The following is a 14,571-nucleotide window of genomic DNA, read 5'->3' as shown; positions in this document are numbered from 1 at the left end:
ATAAAACCACCTTTGATTAGAATATGCCAGTTGGAATCTACTGAGTGTGGTTCAATATGAATATATTTGTCAGCAGCTAAGACTTAAACTTTCATCCTCACATCTATGCATTAATTACCATAATATGTGCCTGAGCCCCAAGTCTTCAGGGTTTGTTTTATTAATCCTACTGAGAGATGGGAATTCTGCATTTCAGGGGAACTAAAACCCTCCAGTTCTTTTCATTCTCCATCATTTTACAGGATAGATAAATCCTTGCTAGTTTTAGGATACCTATAATTATATGCACAAATAACTACCATCACCTTTTCAGATTTTCCTTGACTGATTCCATGTTATGTCTTTCATAGTTTGAACATGTCATGTATTAAGTAGTGTACTGAAATGGAATGCTCTCATGTGGAGACTTGTCTTTATTCTTTAATGTCACATTAAAACAGCTTTGGTTTTCTGGATGTCAGCTGGCAAAATATCTGCACTTCAAAATAATTCATTGACAACATGAAAAGATACTGAGGCATTTATTTTTAAAGCATATTTTCAAGTTCTTTCAGCTTCAAATAGTCAAGATAATCATAAATAAACCTTCTGGCAATAAACATCATCTTAGTAATTTAACTCATTTTAGTTTCAAAATTTAAAATTGATTTTTCTAAAAACATTTTTTTAAAAGCAAAAAAAAATGTTAGACTTATATGTCACAGGGAAGCTTCTTCCTCCCCACTGCTGTGGTAAGTGCATACCAAATCCCTCTTCTGACTACTGTCACAATTACCTGTCCCCCCGTTTATTTTAATGCATGAGAGATGCTAAAAGAGGGGTCTGTTTTTCCATGCTTGCAGAAGATCCTGATTGAGAATAGCTTTGGGACTTCTGTTCCCTTGAGACAATAGGTACTAGGTGTACATCACTCTGAAGTAACGGTATATTGCTTGTTGTCTGGGTGTGGAAGAGGATTCCAGCTCTTCTCTGTTCAGACCCATCTGCTGGCTGATTACCTCTTTAACAATGATTTTGCACAATTAGTGTCCCATGTTCCTTGCTGAAAGTAGTATTCCAAAGCAGTGAGGAAGAGGGACTTGAGGTGGTGTGATCATGGGTGCCAACTTATATGGGCTCTTGGAGCTAAAGCCCCAGGAATATTCATAATCAGGGGCTCTGCTCCACCAATATTTGGAGCTAGGTTTTTCCCCCCCGAAGCTTCCCTGCCTGAATGTAAAGACAGCGCACAGCGAGTGTCTCTCTCCCTTGCTTTTGCTGCCGTAGCCCCACTTAACCTTGTGTTGGCCATAATCTCCACCTATTATCTTAAAAAAGGATAAAACTCCAAGAAAGTATGGATTGGGGAAAAATCAGTGAAGACAGCTTCCTTGTTGAATTGTTTCTCCTTTTTAAGACTCCTCATTAGATAACAGGGAAAGACAGATAAGTGCCTTTAATAATAAATGTATTGAAAGGATAACAGAAACACTCCCGCCTCTATGACACTGGGACTAAACAGAATCATGAAATAGTCTGTGCTCTATTCCATTGAAACCAACAGAATATCAGTGTGTCAGGCATGTCCATTAGCACAGGAGGTGTGTGTTTACTGGACATATGTATGTAACTGGCACATTCAGCAACAATGCTGCAGTTAACACAATGTGCTGCCTGCCTATAGATAGTAAGTAGAGAGTTGTTGATGGTGGGAAGAATGTGAAGGACAGTGGAGGAAAGGAGAGGGAGAGGGCAGAATTGCTCATTGGTTTGTTTCTCTTTCATTTGTTTTGCTATGCAAACTGTTTGAGCACCTGATATTGGTATCTATTATATTTTCTTAACCTAGAAAGCTGCCATGTTGTTTTGCAGCCAAATTATTTATAAATCTAACCATCACTCAAAACTGTCATCTGAGCTCAGTATATTACCGGTACCAACTCTCATGTTAGTTGATGTAGGTAAAATTTGCATACAGTGAAGTAAGGGTGGGGGGGGTTGCAACTCAGTGAGCATTTCCTTATGGTGAATTATTGTCTTAGATGCTGAAAAGATTCATGCTGATATTGGAGTACTCTGAGAAAAATCTAGTTTCCTGATATAGGCAAATGTTGATTATGTAATTAAAGCACAAACTCACATATGGTGTTCAAATAAAATGGTTATTAATTATTTTTGTCTGTCAGATTTTTTAAAGAAAGAACCCAAACCTGTTTAAATTTAATTTGAAAAGGCAATTTCTCCTTGTTTATTTATTTTATGTTTATTACTAGTGAGTAATCTCTTTCCCCTGGACATCCTTTAATATAAGGTTTGTGTGTGTTTGTTAGCAGAAGGGATAGACTATTAATAAAATGTATTAGACTTTCATAACATAATTATCTTTTTATATATATTTTTAGTAAATGTTATCACTCTTGAAAGTGAGAGATTTGTAACCAGTCATAGCGGAAACACACAAACTTGCTCACATAGTTCTCCCAATATACTTTAATCCAAAGCATTCTTGATGCCCTAAAGATGGGCCCTTCTTGAGAGCATCCTTCTGAACCTGTCAGTGTAAAAGCGTTGGAGGAACCACCCTAAATGTAGAACCGGTGGGAAGGGGGCAGGGCGAGAGCCCAAAATGAATTGTGTGGGGTTAACTTCATTAGCCTTTATAGCATTTTCTGTAATATAAATTTCATGATTCTCTATTTCTGATAACTGAAAAAGTGAGATGACACAGAGTCTATGTGGTATGGAGGTAAATTTACATTTGTAATGAGGGAATGGTTGCATAAGCATAGAATTAGAAATATGTATGAATGTTACGTGATTGTGATTAATTACATGCTGGTGGGATGGGAGGCAAACTCACCAGAAAATTTAGTTTTAATTTTTAAGCAACCCATTGGCTCTTTCTCTCATAGTTGCCAAAGTTAAATTTGTTCCTAATATCACACATTGACAGCAGCGAACCCATTCTTGCAAAGAAACCTCAGTCTTACCTTTTTTAGCCTCTGACCTAGATCCTAGGAATGGAATTCAGCAAAAGTCAAGCCTCTCTCCTCTGCATCCCCCCAACATCCCAGAGCATTGGTAATATATCTACAAGGAAATGCGGAGTAAAATGAGTAAGACTAGGTTAAAATTATACTTAAACCTAAACACTCTGCAGTTACAGCAGACTTCATAGGTTAATAATCCACAGGGATGCCCAATTACATTCTGACTGTCTTGAACACAGTGGGGGCAAACTCTTCCATTTCACATAAATATGGCGTAAAGTGCACCAAGAATTCTGATTTCAAGTGACTGTTGTCACCCAACTATTAATAGGCATTTAATTTGAGTGAGCCTGGATTTTTATCAAAATTTCAGTATTGTTCCGACTTTTTCCAAAATGTCCTGTTTTCCCTGTTTTATGTGCTGCTTCCCTGGTCTCCATTTTCCTGGCAGATCACCCTTCAGAAACAGCAGGACTCGGAGGATGAGCAGCTGGAAGCCTCAGGATTCCTAAAAAAAGAGACATGCTATAAAAAGGGGGAATAACATTAGCCTAGCAGAGTTCAAACTTCTCATCCCTCTATGTAAATTACCTCTGCTAATCCCTGGTGTCACTGCATTGTTATCTGATTCTGTCACCATAGGAGAGCTAAGGTGGAGGGCCAGAAAGATCACTGTTACATTAGTGCTGACACTTGTATAATGACTGAGTCCATGCATGTGTTGAAGAAGCAGGAGTGCACTGCCCAACTATTGTGATAGCAAGAACTAGTATCTCAGATGATGCAAAAGCAAGCACCATAATTTTAACCATTTTAAAGGTAGAAACTGGCTCTGCCCACTGACACTATCTGAATATGTAAAATTTTTGTTGTATAAGAGGTAGGCACTCTGAGATTTGTGCTTTCATTTCAGTGATGTTATACTTGCCAGTACGACAAGAATGGGATATATTTCAGTAGGTGTCTTTCCTTTGAAATTGTATGTAATTCCATTGCCAAGTAACACAAAAAATAAAAAGTGACAATGTATTGTGTATATAACAGCGTAACATTTACTCTGTGTTCATGCATTGCTTTATGCACAGGACCTAGTGTTTGTGTAGCATGTTAGATTTGTTTTCAGTTGTCAGTAGGAGAAATATTAACAAATTGTTCGTATTTTGTAGATATCACATCATAAAACAGGAAGTGTGATCCCAGTTGGAATACTGTATTAAATTTGGTGTAGTACTTTACTAAAAGGATATTGATATATTGGTGGGACTTCAGAGAAAAGAAGGGCTGGAAGAATTGCCCTATAATAATAAAAGGATGTTGAAGACATTGGAAAGGGTTCATTTAGAAAAGAGAGAAAATAATTATTCAAACTCTGGAAATCCTGTCTTACAATGACATCAATGTAATGTTGCTGGTGCAAAAATGAAAAATGCTTTGGCACAGTGAAGTAAGATAGACATTCAAGTTTTTGTTAAATAAAAAAAAATTCAGTTCGTGTAGACATAGCATGTGTGAGAAATCAGTTTCCTGAAAAGATATTTTTTATGAATGAGTAGGGAAATAAAAGCTGTTTTTAAGATTCAAAGGAATGATTATAATGGGGAAATGGTTTTAAAAATAAGCATTATATACTATACAATTACGGTCACTCTTTAAACGCCAATTTTTATTTTTTTTGCTAAAAGTAATGAACCTGGCTGATATCCATGCAGAACGCGAAAAGCACTAACTGAACTAAAAAGATATATTTCCTCAAAGATATTTTCAAAATCTGTTCCTTAATTGTTGAAAATAGTAGTTACAAACAAAGGATTTCCCCCCCACACTCTTAGCAAATATTTATCATCCACTCAGCTAACTACTGAATTGTTAATAAATAAGGGGAAGAAACATATGTGAAAAACAGGGATTTCTCCTAACTCTAGCAAATGGCTGTGCTATGATAAGAGCTCCTGCACACACAGCCAGCAACCCGATATGTTTTCACCTGGTTAGTCTGTTATCAGAATCGTCTCTGATTCCAGGCTGATGAGAGGTTGAATTTGTAAACCTAGGTGAACTTACAGATGTTTTTTACATCTCATATCCCTCAGTTAAAGTGGAGGCTGAGGAAAGGGAGGTGCATTTTGATAGTCAAAAATCCTGGAGATCATTTGGCTGTCACAATATGTGAAAGTTATGTAACATGTATAAGTATATTATATATGTGTTCTCCAGTGCTACAATCCACTAGCTGTTATTTTGAAACGAATTACATCTAGAGTATTAAAGAATATTAGAAAAATGTACTGAAAAAATATGATCCTAAATGATGTCTACAGTAGTAGTAGTAGTAGCAGCAGCAGTAGGGTGACCAGCAAATGTGAAAAATCAGGCCAGGGAGTAGGGGGTAATAAGAGCCTATATAAGAAAAAGACCCAAAAATCGGGACTGTCCCTATAAAATCGGGACATCTGGTCACCCTAAGTAGCAGCAGCAGTTTTGAATGAGTGATCATTCTTATGAATATATTAAAAGTAATAGGATGGTTTGTAATAAAAAACAAAGTTGAATGCACATCAATAATTTTAAAAGTTCATTTAGACTGATAATGAATTTGAGTTTAAAAAGGGCTTATCAGAGACTAAAGCTCACAGTACAGCACAATATTTTTATTTCACTGCGCTGTTTCAAATGGTGTTATGTTGGAGTCACTGGAAGAAGAAAATCATTCTTTATTTACAATCTGATTCAGTATCCCTTTCCCCTTAATTTGGAATTGAGAGAGCTGCAGTTGAGTTTATATAGCCTTGTCTGACATCACTATTAAAGTCCTCCAAAGTTCTCCAATGACATCAGTAACAACTCCCTCCCCTACCCTTATAGAAAGGTTCCAAGTGCTCCCTAGCACATCAAAGATAATAGACCTGCTAATGGAGGAGACGTATTCTTTTTCATTTTTCTATCTTTATGTAACAGGGAATCATCTCTTGCTAACCTCCTTAGTAGGTGTCACATTGGGCATTAGGGAGGGACTCAAGAGATAGTTCTTTAAGCAGAAAAATGCATGAGTGTCACAATGAACAAGCCCCCTTCGTATCCTCCTCTAGGGTCCATCAGTCCAGTATTCATATGTTTATTAATCATGGCCCTACTCGGAACCCTAGGGTATGCTACCCTTTTCCCACAAGCCAGCATTCACTGTCGCCTCCTTATAGGATTAGGTCTTCTTCTTGTTTAAGTGGTGGTATAGACCTTCCCAATCAGGTCAGTTGGTGCAGTCACAGATCCTAGAGAAACAGGAGGAGAGTGATGATGATTCACCATGCCAACACACAGGAACTGTTGATCCCAGCTATAATTTCATCCTTCTTTCCTCCATGTCTTGTCTCATGGACTTCTTTAAGGCATTCCAAGATTTGATTAAACACATGGCTGAAACCACTGGAGGTAGTTTGCAAGAGAAATAGAACAAGCTGCTACACTTTCTGCATCCTTTCATGCCTCGTAGGATTGCCATGCCTATTAATTAGGGATTGTTGGACCGTGCAAAGGAATTGTGACAAATTCCAGCATCAATATCAACTACATTCAAAAGAGGAAGCATGTACCTGGTGCCAGGATTACTTACTGTAGATCCTGCTCGAGGGCATCGGATTTCCTGAACTTCTCTGCAGACTGCTTTGGATGTGTCTCAGACTACTGCCTTCGCTATGGCCACATCGGGGGCAATGTGAAGATCCTTCTGGCTCTCGTCATCAGGGATACCCAGGGAAGTTCAAACAATTATAGAGGGCTGTGACCTCTTCAATTCCAAGATTGACAAAGATCTCCATTTATTAAGATTCTAGGGCTAACTTGCACTCTCTGGGCTTGTGCACCCCAGTCCCAAGGAAAAAACAAACTAGACCTCAAAGCTCTTTCAGGCAGTGTCCTTCTGCCCTATGCTGCGTTCCAACACTTCTCCCTCCCCACCCCCCGACCTGTGCTGGACATAGATGCTGGTAGATGTCCTAAGGTAGTGAGCCTTGCACCTGTTCCTCTTTGGGTTGGGCACTGGCCCCCTTTGCTTAAGTGGGTCCAGAAGTCCCTGTCACCAAAACCCAATCACACCCACCAGTCCTGAAACCATTTTTATGAAAGAATATTAGGCAAGGGAATGGGTGTACAATGGGCTGTAATAAGGAAGGGAAATTTAAGGGAATTCAGCAACAGTGAAACAATAGCACAGTTCCTTCCCCTACCTGAGGAGGTACCAAAAATCTTTACACCCTCACTTAGGCCTCTGATCCCAGTGGTGTTGTACATAAATCTGAGATGTGCTAGTCTCTAGTCTGAGACTTTTGCCAGCAGTACCACTAGGCAACACACGTGTCCTTGCTAGCAGGCAAAGGCATAAAATGAGGGGAAAATGGTTACTTACCTATATAGTAACTGTTGTTCTTTGAATGTATTGTGCACGTATACATTCTATAACCGTCCCACCTTCCTTGCTGCTTCAGACATTACATACAGTGGTACAAAGGAACAGAGAGGGAGGCAGTGACCAAGCCCCTTTTTTGCCCTCACCTGCGTGCATGAAGAGTGCAGAGGCACGAGTTGCCTAGTGATACTCTTGGCAGAAGTTTCCAACTTGAGTGCACTGGGCGTGCATACACCTGCAGTGAAATGTGTATGTGCACAACACATCTCGAAGAACAACAATTACTCTATAGGTAAATAACTGTTTTTCTTCCTTTCACGGAGCCCCCCACTCCCACATGCTACAGTTAAAATGTCAGCCACTGCTCTCCAACTCTTCCCAACTGTTATGGAATCCTCCGGCTTCTAGCTTGCCCCTCTAGGCCATTTATCCTCCAGGACTTGGCTGCTCACATTTAGGTGCCATCAGCTGTCTTATTACAGTATTATAATCCACACAGGGCACCAGAACCACCAAGGAAGAAGTGGTTCACTACTGATGACCCTCTGCTACTTCCTTAGCTACTGTGCACTCCATATCTGTTCCTTGGCAACAGGTTTGATGCCGTAGTCAAGAACCTGGCAGAACCTACAGAGGATCTCTACCCATTTCCCCCCTCTTTTTTGACAACTGTTTTGCCTTTTTTCAGGAGGCCTCGGCTGGCATCATCAAGGACCAGAGGGCTTAAGAGTTCATCAGCAAATCATATTGCATACAGTTCCATGCTCTCCACCCTCGTTCCCCATTCCTCCCCATAGGAGATGGACTCTCTTGTGCAACTTGGAACAGTGGAAAAAGTACCCTTTGGGTTCAGAGGCAAGGGATTCTACTCCCATTATTTTCTTAATGCCAAATAAGAAAGGGGATTGGTGCCCTATCCTAGCTTTTTGACATTTCAAGAAGTTTGTCCATTGTTTCAAGTTCAGGATGGTGACTGTGGCCTCCATAATCTCCTTATTAGAGCATCAAGATTGGTTTGTGGCTCTTAATTTACAGGATGCTTGTGTCCACCTGCCTATACACTCAGGACATTGGGAAATACTTCAGATACCTGGTAGGAAATGCTCACTACCAATAGAGGGTCCCACCCTTTGGTCTTTCCACAGCACTGACGGCTGTCATGGGGGCTTACTTGAGATGGCAAGGTCTATCTGTATCTTGACAGTTGGCTCATCTGAGGGAAATCACCCCAGCAGGTGACCAGGTTGATCTATGTAATCCAAAGGTTTTTTGCTACTCTAGGCCTCAAAATAGAGAAAAATTCACCTTTGATCTAACTCAGAGTCTAGAGTTCATAGGAGCCATGTTAGAAACAAGGTCAGTGAGGTCTTATCACCAATAAGAAAGATTCCAAACTATATTGGATCTTATCAGTCACCTCCAGGCTGGTCCAAAGATGTTAATGAGACTGTGCCTCACACTTCTAAGTCATATGGCTTTCTGCACCTACATGACTCAATTTGCCCAACTTCACCTAAAAATCACATGGGCATATAGGTGACAGTCCCACAAGAATAACTCCTGTTAAAATCATGAAAAGACCCATGTTAGGTTTGCAAAGAAGTAATTGACAAATGCAGTCTTGGCTTGCCCTTATCCATTTAGGCAAAGATCATTTTCCTATCCTGTCGCTTTGACCATGTCACCCTTATCTTTGTATCTCTGACTCTGGATCCTCTGGATACTTGTTTTCTACTGCATCAAACATACACTGCTTGTTTTCACTTTCAAAGCTCTTCACAGTCAATCCCCACCCTACCTATCATCTCTTTCACTATTGAGCTGTCAATGCTTGCCTCCAATTGGCTCGTAAGAATGGCCAAACTAGGTCAGACCAAAAATCTATCTAGCCCAGTCTCCTGTCTTCCAACAGTGGCCAATGTCAGATGCCCCAGAGGGAATGAACAGAACAGGTGATCCATCTCCTGTCACCCAGTCCCATCTTCTGGCAAACAGAGGTTAGGGACACCATCCCTGCCCATCCTGGTTAATAGTCATTGATGGCTCTATCCTCCATGAATTTATATAGTTCTTTTTTGAACCCTGTTATAGTCTTGGACTTCACAACATCCTCTGGCAAAGAGTTCCACAGATTGACTGTGCGTTGTGTGAAGAAATCCTTCCTTTTGTTTGTTTTTTGCTCATGACAGCAGCCCCCATTGCTCACTTGTGGCTTCAGGCTTTCTCTCATGCTATCCCACACATATTTGGGAGGCACTCCCCATAAACAACCACTTCATTATTCACCTTCAAATCCTTCCTCAAAACTCTCCTTTGCTGTGATGCCTAAAAATATTTTTGACAACACTTCAGTTGCTGGTGTACTGGCCTATCATGCTGGCCAGTATTGTCTTGCTGTTTCCTTGTACTCCCCCATATGTCTATATCTACCTGTTGTCTCATTTTGTTCTGTGTTTGAACAGTGCCTAGCGCACTAGGGCTTCTAGGCATGACTTTAATACAAATAATAGATGATAATACACTTCTTGCCTCTGCCAGCCAAGACTGTGATGAAAGATGCTACCACTTAAAGACTGGGAGCTCATTTAGAGCACCTTCAGACTCGGGGCATGTGGTCTCTGCCCGAAGCTTGTATACATGTAAATGTTCTGCAACTTGTTCTGCAAAGCGTAACACCCCACTCCCATCATTCCAGGGATCCACAGTCCAAGTGTTGACAAACAACACCAAGGCTGTGTACTATTTCATCAAACGGGAGAGCATGGTCATGGCTACTCAGTCCGAGGCACATTGGGTTTGGTAGTTTCGTGATCAGATTATGTCATGGCTCTGTACCTGCCAGGCACTCAGAATTCTAGGAGATCAAACATCTTCCTCGTCTCTTGGACACAAGGATTGATGTACACATTCCCTTCAATCCTACTGATATCAAAAATCCTGAGAAAAATGAGCTAGGACAGAGGCTTGATGATCCTGATCAACCTAGGATGGGCCCAGACAGTTCTGGTACTCTGATCTCATCAACCTGTCATGCAGCCTCTTGTCGCATTACCTGCTTTGCCAAGCATTGTCTATCAAACTACGCAGACTATCTGCACCCAGAATCAGCAACTGTTGCATCTGATAGGCTGGATGTTGAGTGCCATAGAACTGCCACAGAAAGGAGTGGTTCAGCTAAAATTCAGATCATTGTGGTCTATAGCAACAAAAACCCAAACCACCACACTCAGCTAGACTGGCTTTCAAAGCGAAGGGGAAAGGTATTTTGTTTGGAAATCCTAACATCACCTGCCTCCCTTGAAAATCCCATTTCTGCTGTTTTGGTCTATTTGCCAGCCCTAAAACAATCAGGAATTTCCATCAACTCCGTATGGGTACATTTAGCAGCAATTTCTGCACATCACCCTCTTACTCAGAGCCTTATTCCATATTTTCTTACCCTCTAGTTGCTAGATTCCTCAAGGGCCTCTTACGTATATTTCCCCTGTGGGCCCCTAGTGACCTGTTCTCATATCTTGTGTCCATGAAATATGTAGTACCAAAATTTCAGCTCAGAGGGTAGGGGGGAATTCAGGGTCTCAGGCTAGTTCAACTTACACAGAGATCCATAAAGATAAGATGACTTTGGTACCTCCCCTCAGTTTCTGACCAAGATTGTTTCAGAATTTCATTTGGATCAGTGTACTCACCTCCCAGTGTTCTTCTCCAAGCCCCATTCAAATTAAGGGGAAGTTAAACTACACACTTTTGATGGGATGCGGGCACTATCTTATTATCTTGATAGGACAAGGCCCTTCAGGAACTCCCCTAGATTGTTTGTGACTTTGCAGACAGAGTTAAGAGTCAGGCCATATCCACTCTAAGAGTATCTAAATGCATATCTAACTCTATAAGATCCTGCTATCAGTTAGCCAGGTTAGATCCACCTGTGCTTATTGCAGCCCACCAGGGCTCAGGCAGCCTCTACTACTTCGAAGAAGCATCCCTATATCAGAAATTTGCAGGGTGGCTATGTAGGTGTAGTGGGTTGGGTACCCTCTCCTGCCCTGAGGGGTTTAAAAGTGGCCTGGCAGGGCTTGAGAGCTGCTGCTCTCAAAGCTGGGCTGATTGGGGAAGTGGCTGCAGCTGGGCCACACCCCAATCAGGCCACAGCTGGCCCCTATAAAAGGCTGTGAGCCAGGAGCCCAAACACTTTCCCTCTGCCTGTAGAGGGAAAAGGGCCTGGCTGCAGGGAGTAGACAAGGTACCTAGAGTGGAGCAGGGCTGGGGAAAGGCTGGGGAGCTCCGGCCTGGAAAGCCCCAGGCTGCAGCCTAGCGTTAGGCCAAGAGGTACTGGGGGTTGCAGGGAGCAACCCAGGGGTAGGCAAAGGCAGCAGGTCCAAACCCCTTTGCCTATGATGAGTGGTGGATACTGCAGTCTGCCCCAGTGAACAGGGGCGAGATGGAGACTGGGCAGTAGCCAATACTGAGGCAAAGTGGGGATAGTGGGGTGGGGGTTCCCCTGGGAGGGGAGACCCAGTTAAAGGGGCACCGGGGTCCTGGGAGGGACCCGGGGGCCAGTAGCAGACAGGTGGATCACTGGCCTGCAGAGGGCGCTCTGGACACTGGACTGAGCTAATTCCTGAGGATGACCAGCAGAAGGCGCCGCAGGGGTGATTCCAACCCGGTTACAGTAGGGATCAGTCCACATATTCATCTAGCCCTATTCCTTAGTTGAGGCTTCCAGATCAAGTGCCCACTTTGGTAGAGCTGTCCTGAAATCCTTATTTAAATGGGACTCCTAGCACCCACCTCCAAGCCAAGAGGTAACTGCTTGCTAGTCACCATCTATGTAGACAATTACTTGAAGAAGAAAGAACGGTTACTTACATTACAGTAACTGGTTCTTGAGATTTGTTGTCGACATAGATCCCATGACTCGCCCTGCTTTTACAGTCCTATAGCTCTGGAATTCTGTATTGGCAAAGGAATTGAATGGCAGTTGGGTCTGTTCCACCCTTTGGTGTCCCCCATCTGAGGGTGTAGAGAATCCAGGTTGCAGGTGTGGTTGCTAACACTGCTAACCAAAAGAATCCAATCTTGTGCTTATGGGGAAAAATGTGAAGAATACCTTTTGAAGAACCCCAGTTACTGTAAGATAAGTAACCATTCTTTCATGTGCAGCTTTTAGGTGAACAAGAGGCAGGGAATTAGCTTGTTATTTATCCCGGTATATCACTCATACTGGATAGTTTTCTTTGATTGACGACAAAAACAAAGCTGATGACAGTGGAATAAATTTATCCCCAAGGGATTGTTTTTGGAAGAATTCCCCTTAGTTAACCATCTTTTGTTTTTATTACATTTTGTTACATTTTATTTTTAAGTTGTTTTGTTTTTTTGTTTTCTTTTGTTTTTGCTCTCTTCTCTTTGGTGTGTTTGACTCTTGTAAATAACTTCTTACTAAATTGAATCTTTCAATTCTGTATTCCTTCATTCTTGCTTGTTTACTTAAATCCTATTATTTATGACTTCGATAGCAGAGATAGTTAGGTTATATGCAGCCAATTTCACAAATCTAATTTAGTAAATGTAGTATTTGTCTGATTGCAGTTTACCCTGAACTGTAAACAGCTGCTAGGCATTTTTAAATGGCCCTGTATTGTGAGCATTTTGAAAACATCAGTTTACTTGCCATTATAATGTTTTATAGCTCTAAACACAGCGACAATGGAGTTTATCCAGGAAAACAAGCAGTCTAAAAAAGTCATTGAAGTACCCATGCCAACCCTGTCCCACTAGGCAGTTCATTTACATTGATTTTATTGGAACCCAAATAAAAAGCTAAGGAAGGACTGAGACTATTCTGAATTGTACTGAGCCTTCCTCACAATATTCTCTGTTTGAACACAATCTCCTAGTCCCCCAGCTAGATTAAATTGTATATAATTTACCCTCATTATACCCAGATTTCATTATAGCATTCAAAATGCTTGATTCTCAAGAATTGTAGTACAGTGAGAACAGATTGTGCGATTTTGGAGGAAAGCCTAATGCAAACAAAACTGAATGCTGAAAGCTTCTGAAAATGAAAGCTGAGAAAGGTGGAGGAGTGAAGCTAGAGGTTGTTGCATATGGCACCATCATAAGATATATGCTTTGGCTTGATTCTTAACGTTGCTAAATTTTGGATTGATATTGAAGTCATGCAGTACTGACACCTTTTCAGTTTAAAAAACAAACAAACAACTTTTGCTAATACCAGTTAAGCAGTTAAAATATAATGAGAATGCAGATCCACTCTTTTGCTGGTAACTATATCTGCTGTTTAAAGTACATCTTTTTTTTTACTTTACAAAACATACCTGGGTGTGGGTGTGTAATATTTTATTCCCTTTTTAACTACTGTTTCTTTGGTGCTAATGAATCAGTTTGCAGGTTGAACTAGTGGTGATTTTGGTGGTAATTGTGATGTTAAATCATTGAAGATAAGTCATTTAGCAGCTGTCAGTAGATTTTCATAAAGGAAAGGTCACAAGTTGTCTGGAGTTTTTAATCAGGATCTCTAAACATCTGTAGAAAGAGAGAGCAGGTGTGGACTTTGTATTGTGGTTATATGCATTTTATCATGTTACTTAGGCCATGTCTACACTACCACTTACATCAGTAGAACACATCCCTCAGTGACATAAGTGATGCCAGCATAAGTGGTAGTGTGCACAGCACTATGAGCGTCTCCTGCTGACATAGGTATCACCACTCATTGGGGGTGGTTTATTATGTCTATGGGAGAGCTCTCTCCTATTGGCATAGAGCGGCTACACAAGAGATCTTACAGCGGGGCAGTTGTATTGGTACAGATGTGTTGCTGTAAACTCTCTAGTGTAGATGTAGCCTAAATATTGTGTGCAAGTGTTGATTGTACTGAATTCTTATAGGTGCCGAATACTTTATGGGAATGCTGGTGGTATTGCTGTTTTTTCTTACTTTGGTAACATTGTAACACTACAGTTCATTTACAAAATGAATGTCCTAATTTGAAAGTTTAGCTGAACCCATCTCTATTTGACAAGGTGGGTGAGATAATATCTTTTATTGGATCAACTTCTCTTGGTGAGAGAAACAAGTATTCAAGCCACATAGCGCTCTTCTTCAGTTCTGCGAAAGGTACTCCCAGCATCACAGCAAAAAGCAAGGTGAATCTGATTGTTTAGCATAAGCCAT

The 14,571-nt window shown here is 41.0% G+C and overlaps 1 protein-coding gene across 4 annotated transcripts in view; it reads left to right on the top strand.

Moving 5' to 3' along the window:
* ANO10 (anoctamin 10) overlaps positions 1-14,571 on the top strand; it is a 257,183-nt gene that overhangs the window by 171,412 nt on the left and 71,200 nt on the right. The window contains exon 13 of one of the 4 annotated variants that reach the window (XM_045006446.1): positions 3,421-4,129. The exons of the other annotated variants lie outside the window; for them this stretch is intronic. Within the exon in view, the coding sequence (XP_044862381.1) occupies positions 3,421-3,513 (93 nt within the window). The 3' untranslated portion in view covers positions 3,514-4,129. Of the gene's footprint in view, positions 1-3,420; positions 4,130-14,571 lie in introns of those variants that run through there. 4 annotated transcript variants of the gene reach the window in all.

The sequence above is a fragment of the Mauremys mutica genome, chromosome 2 (assembly GCF_020497125.1).
Source record: "Mauremys mutica isolate MM-2020 ecotype Southern chromosome 2, ASM2049712v1, whole genome shotgun sequence".
Lineage (NCBI taxonomy): Eukaryota > Metazoa > Chordata > Testudines > Geoemydidae > Mauremys > Mauremys mutica.
Note: the sequence above shows the minus strand (reverse complement) of the source record. Positions and strands in the feature narration are given on the sequence as shown.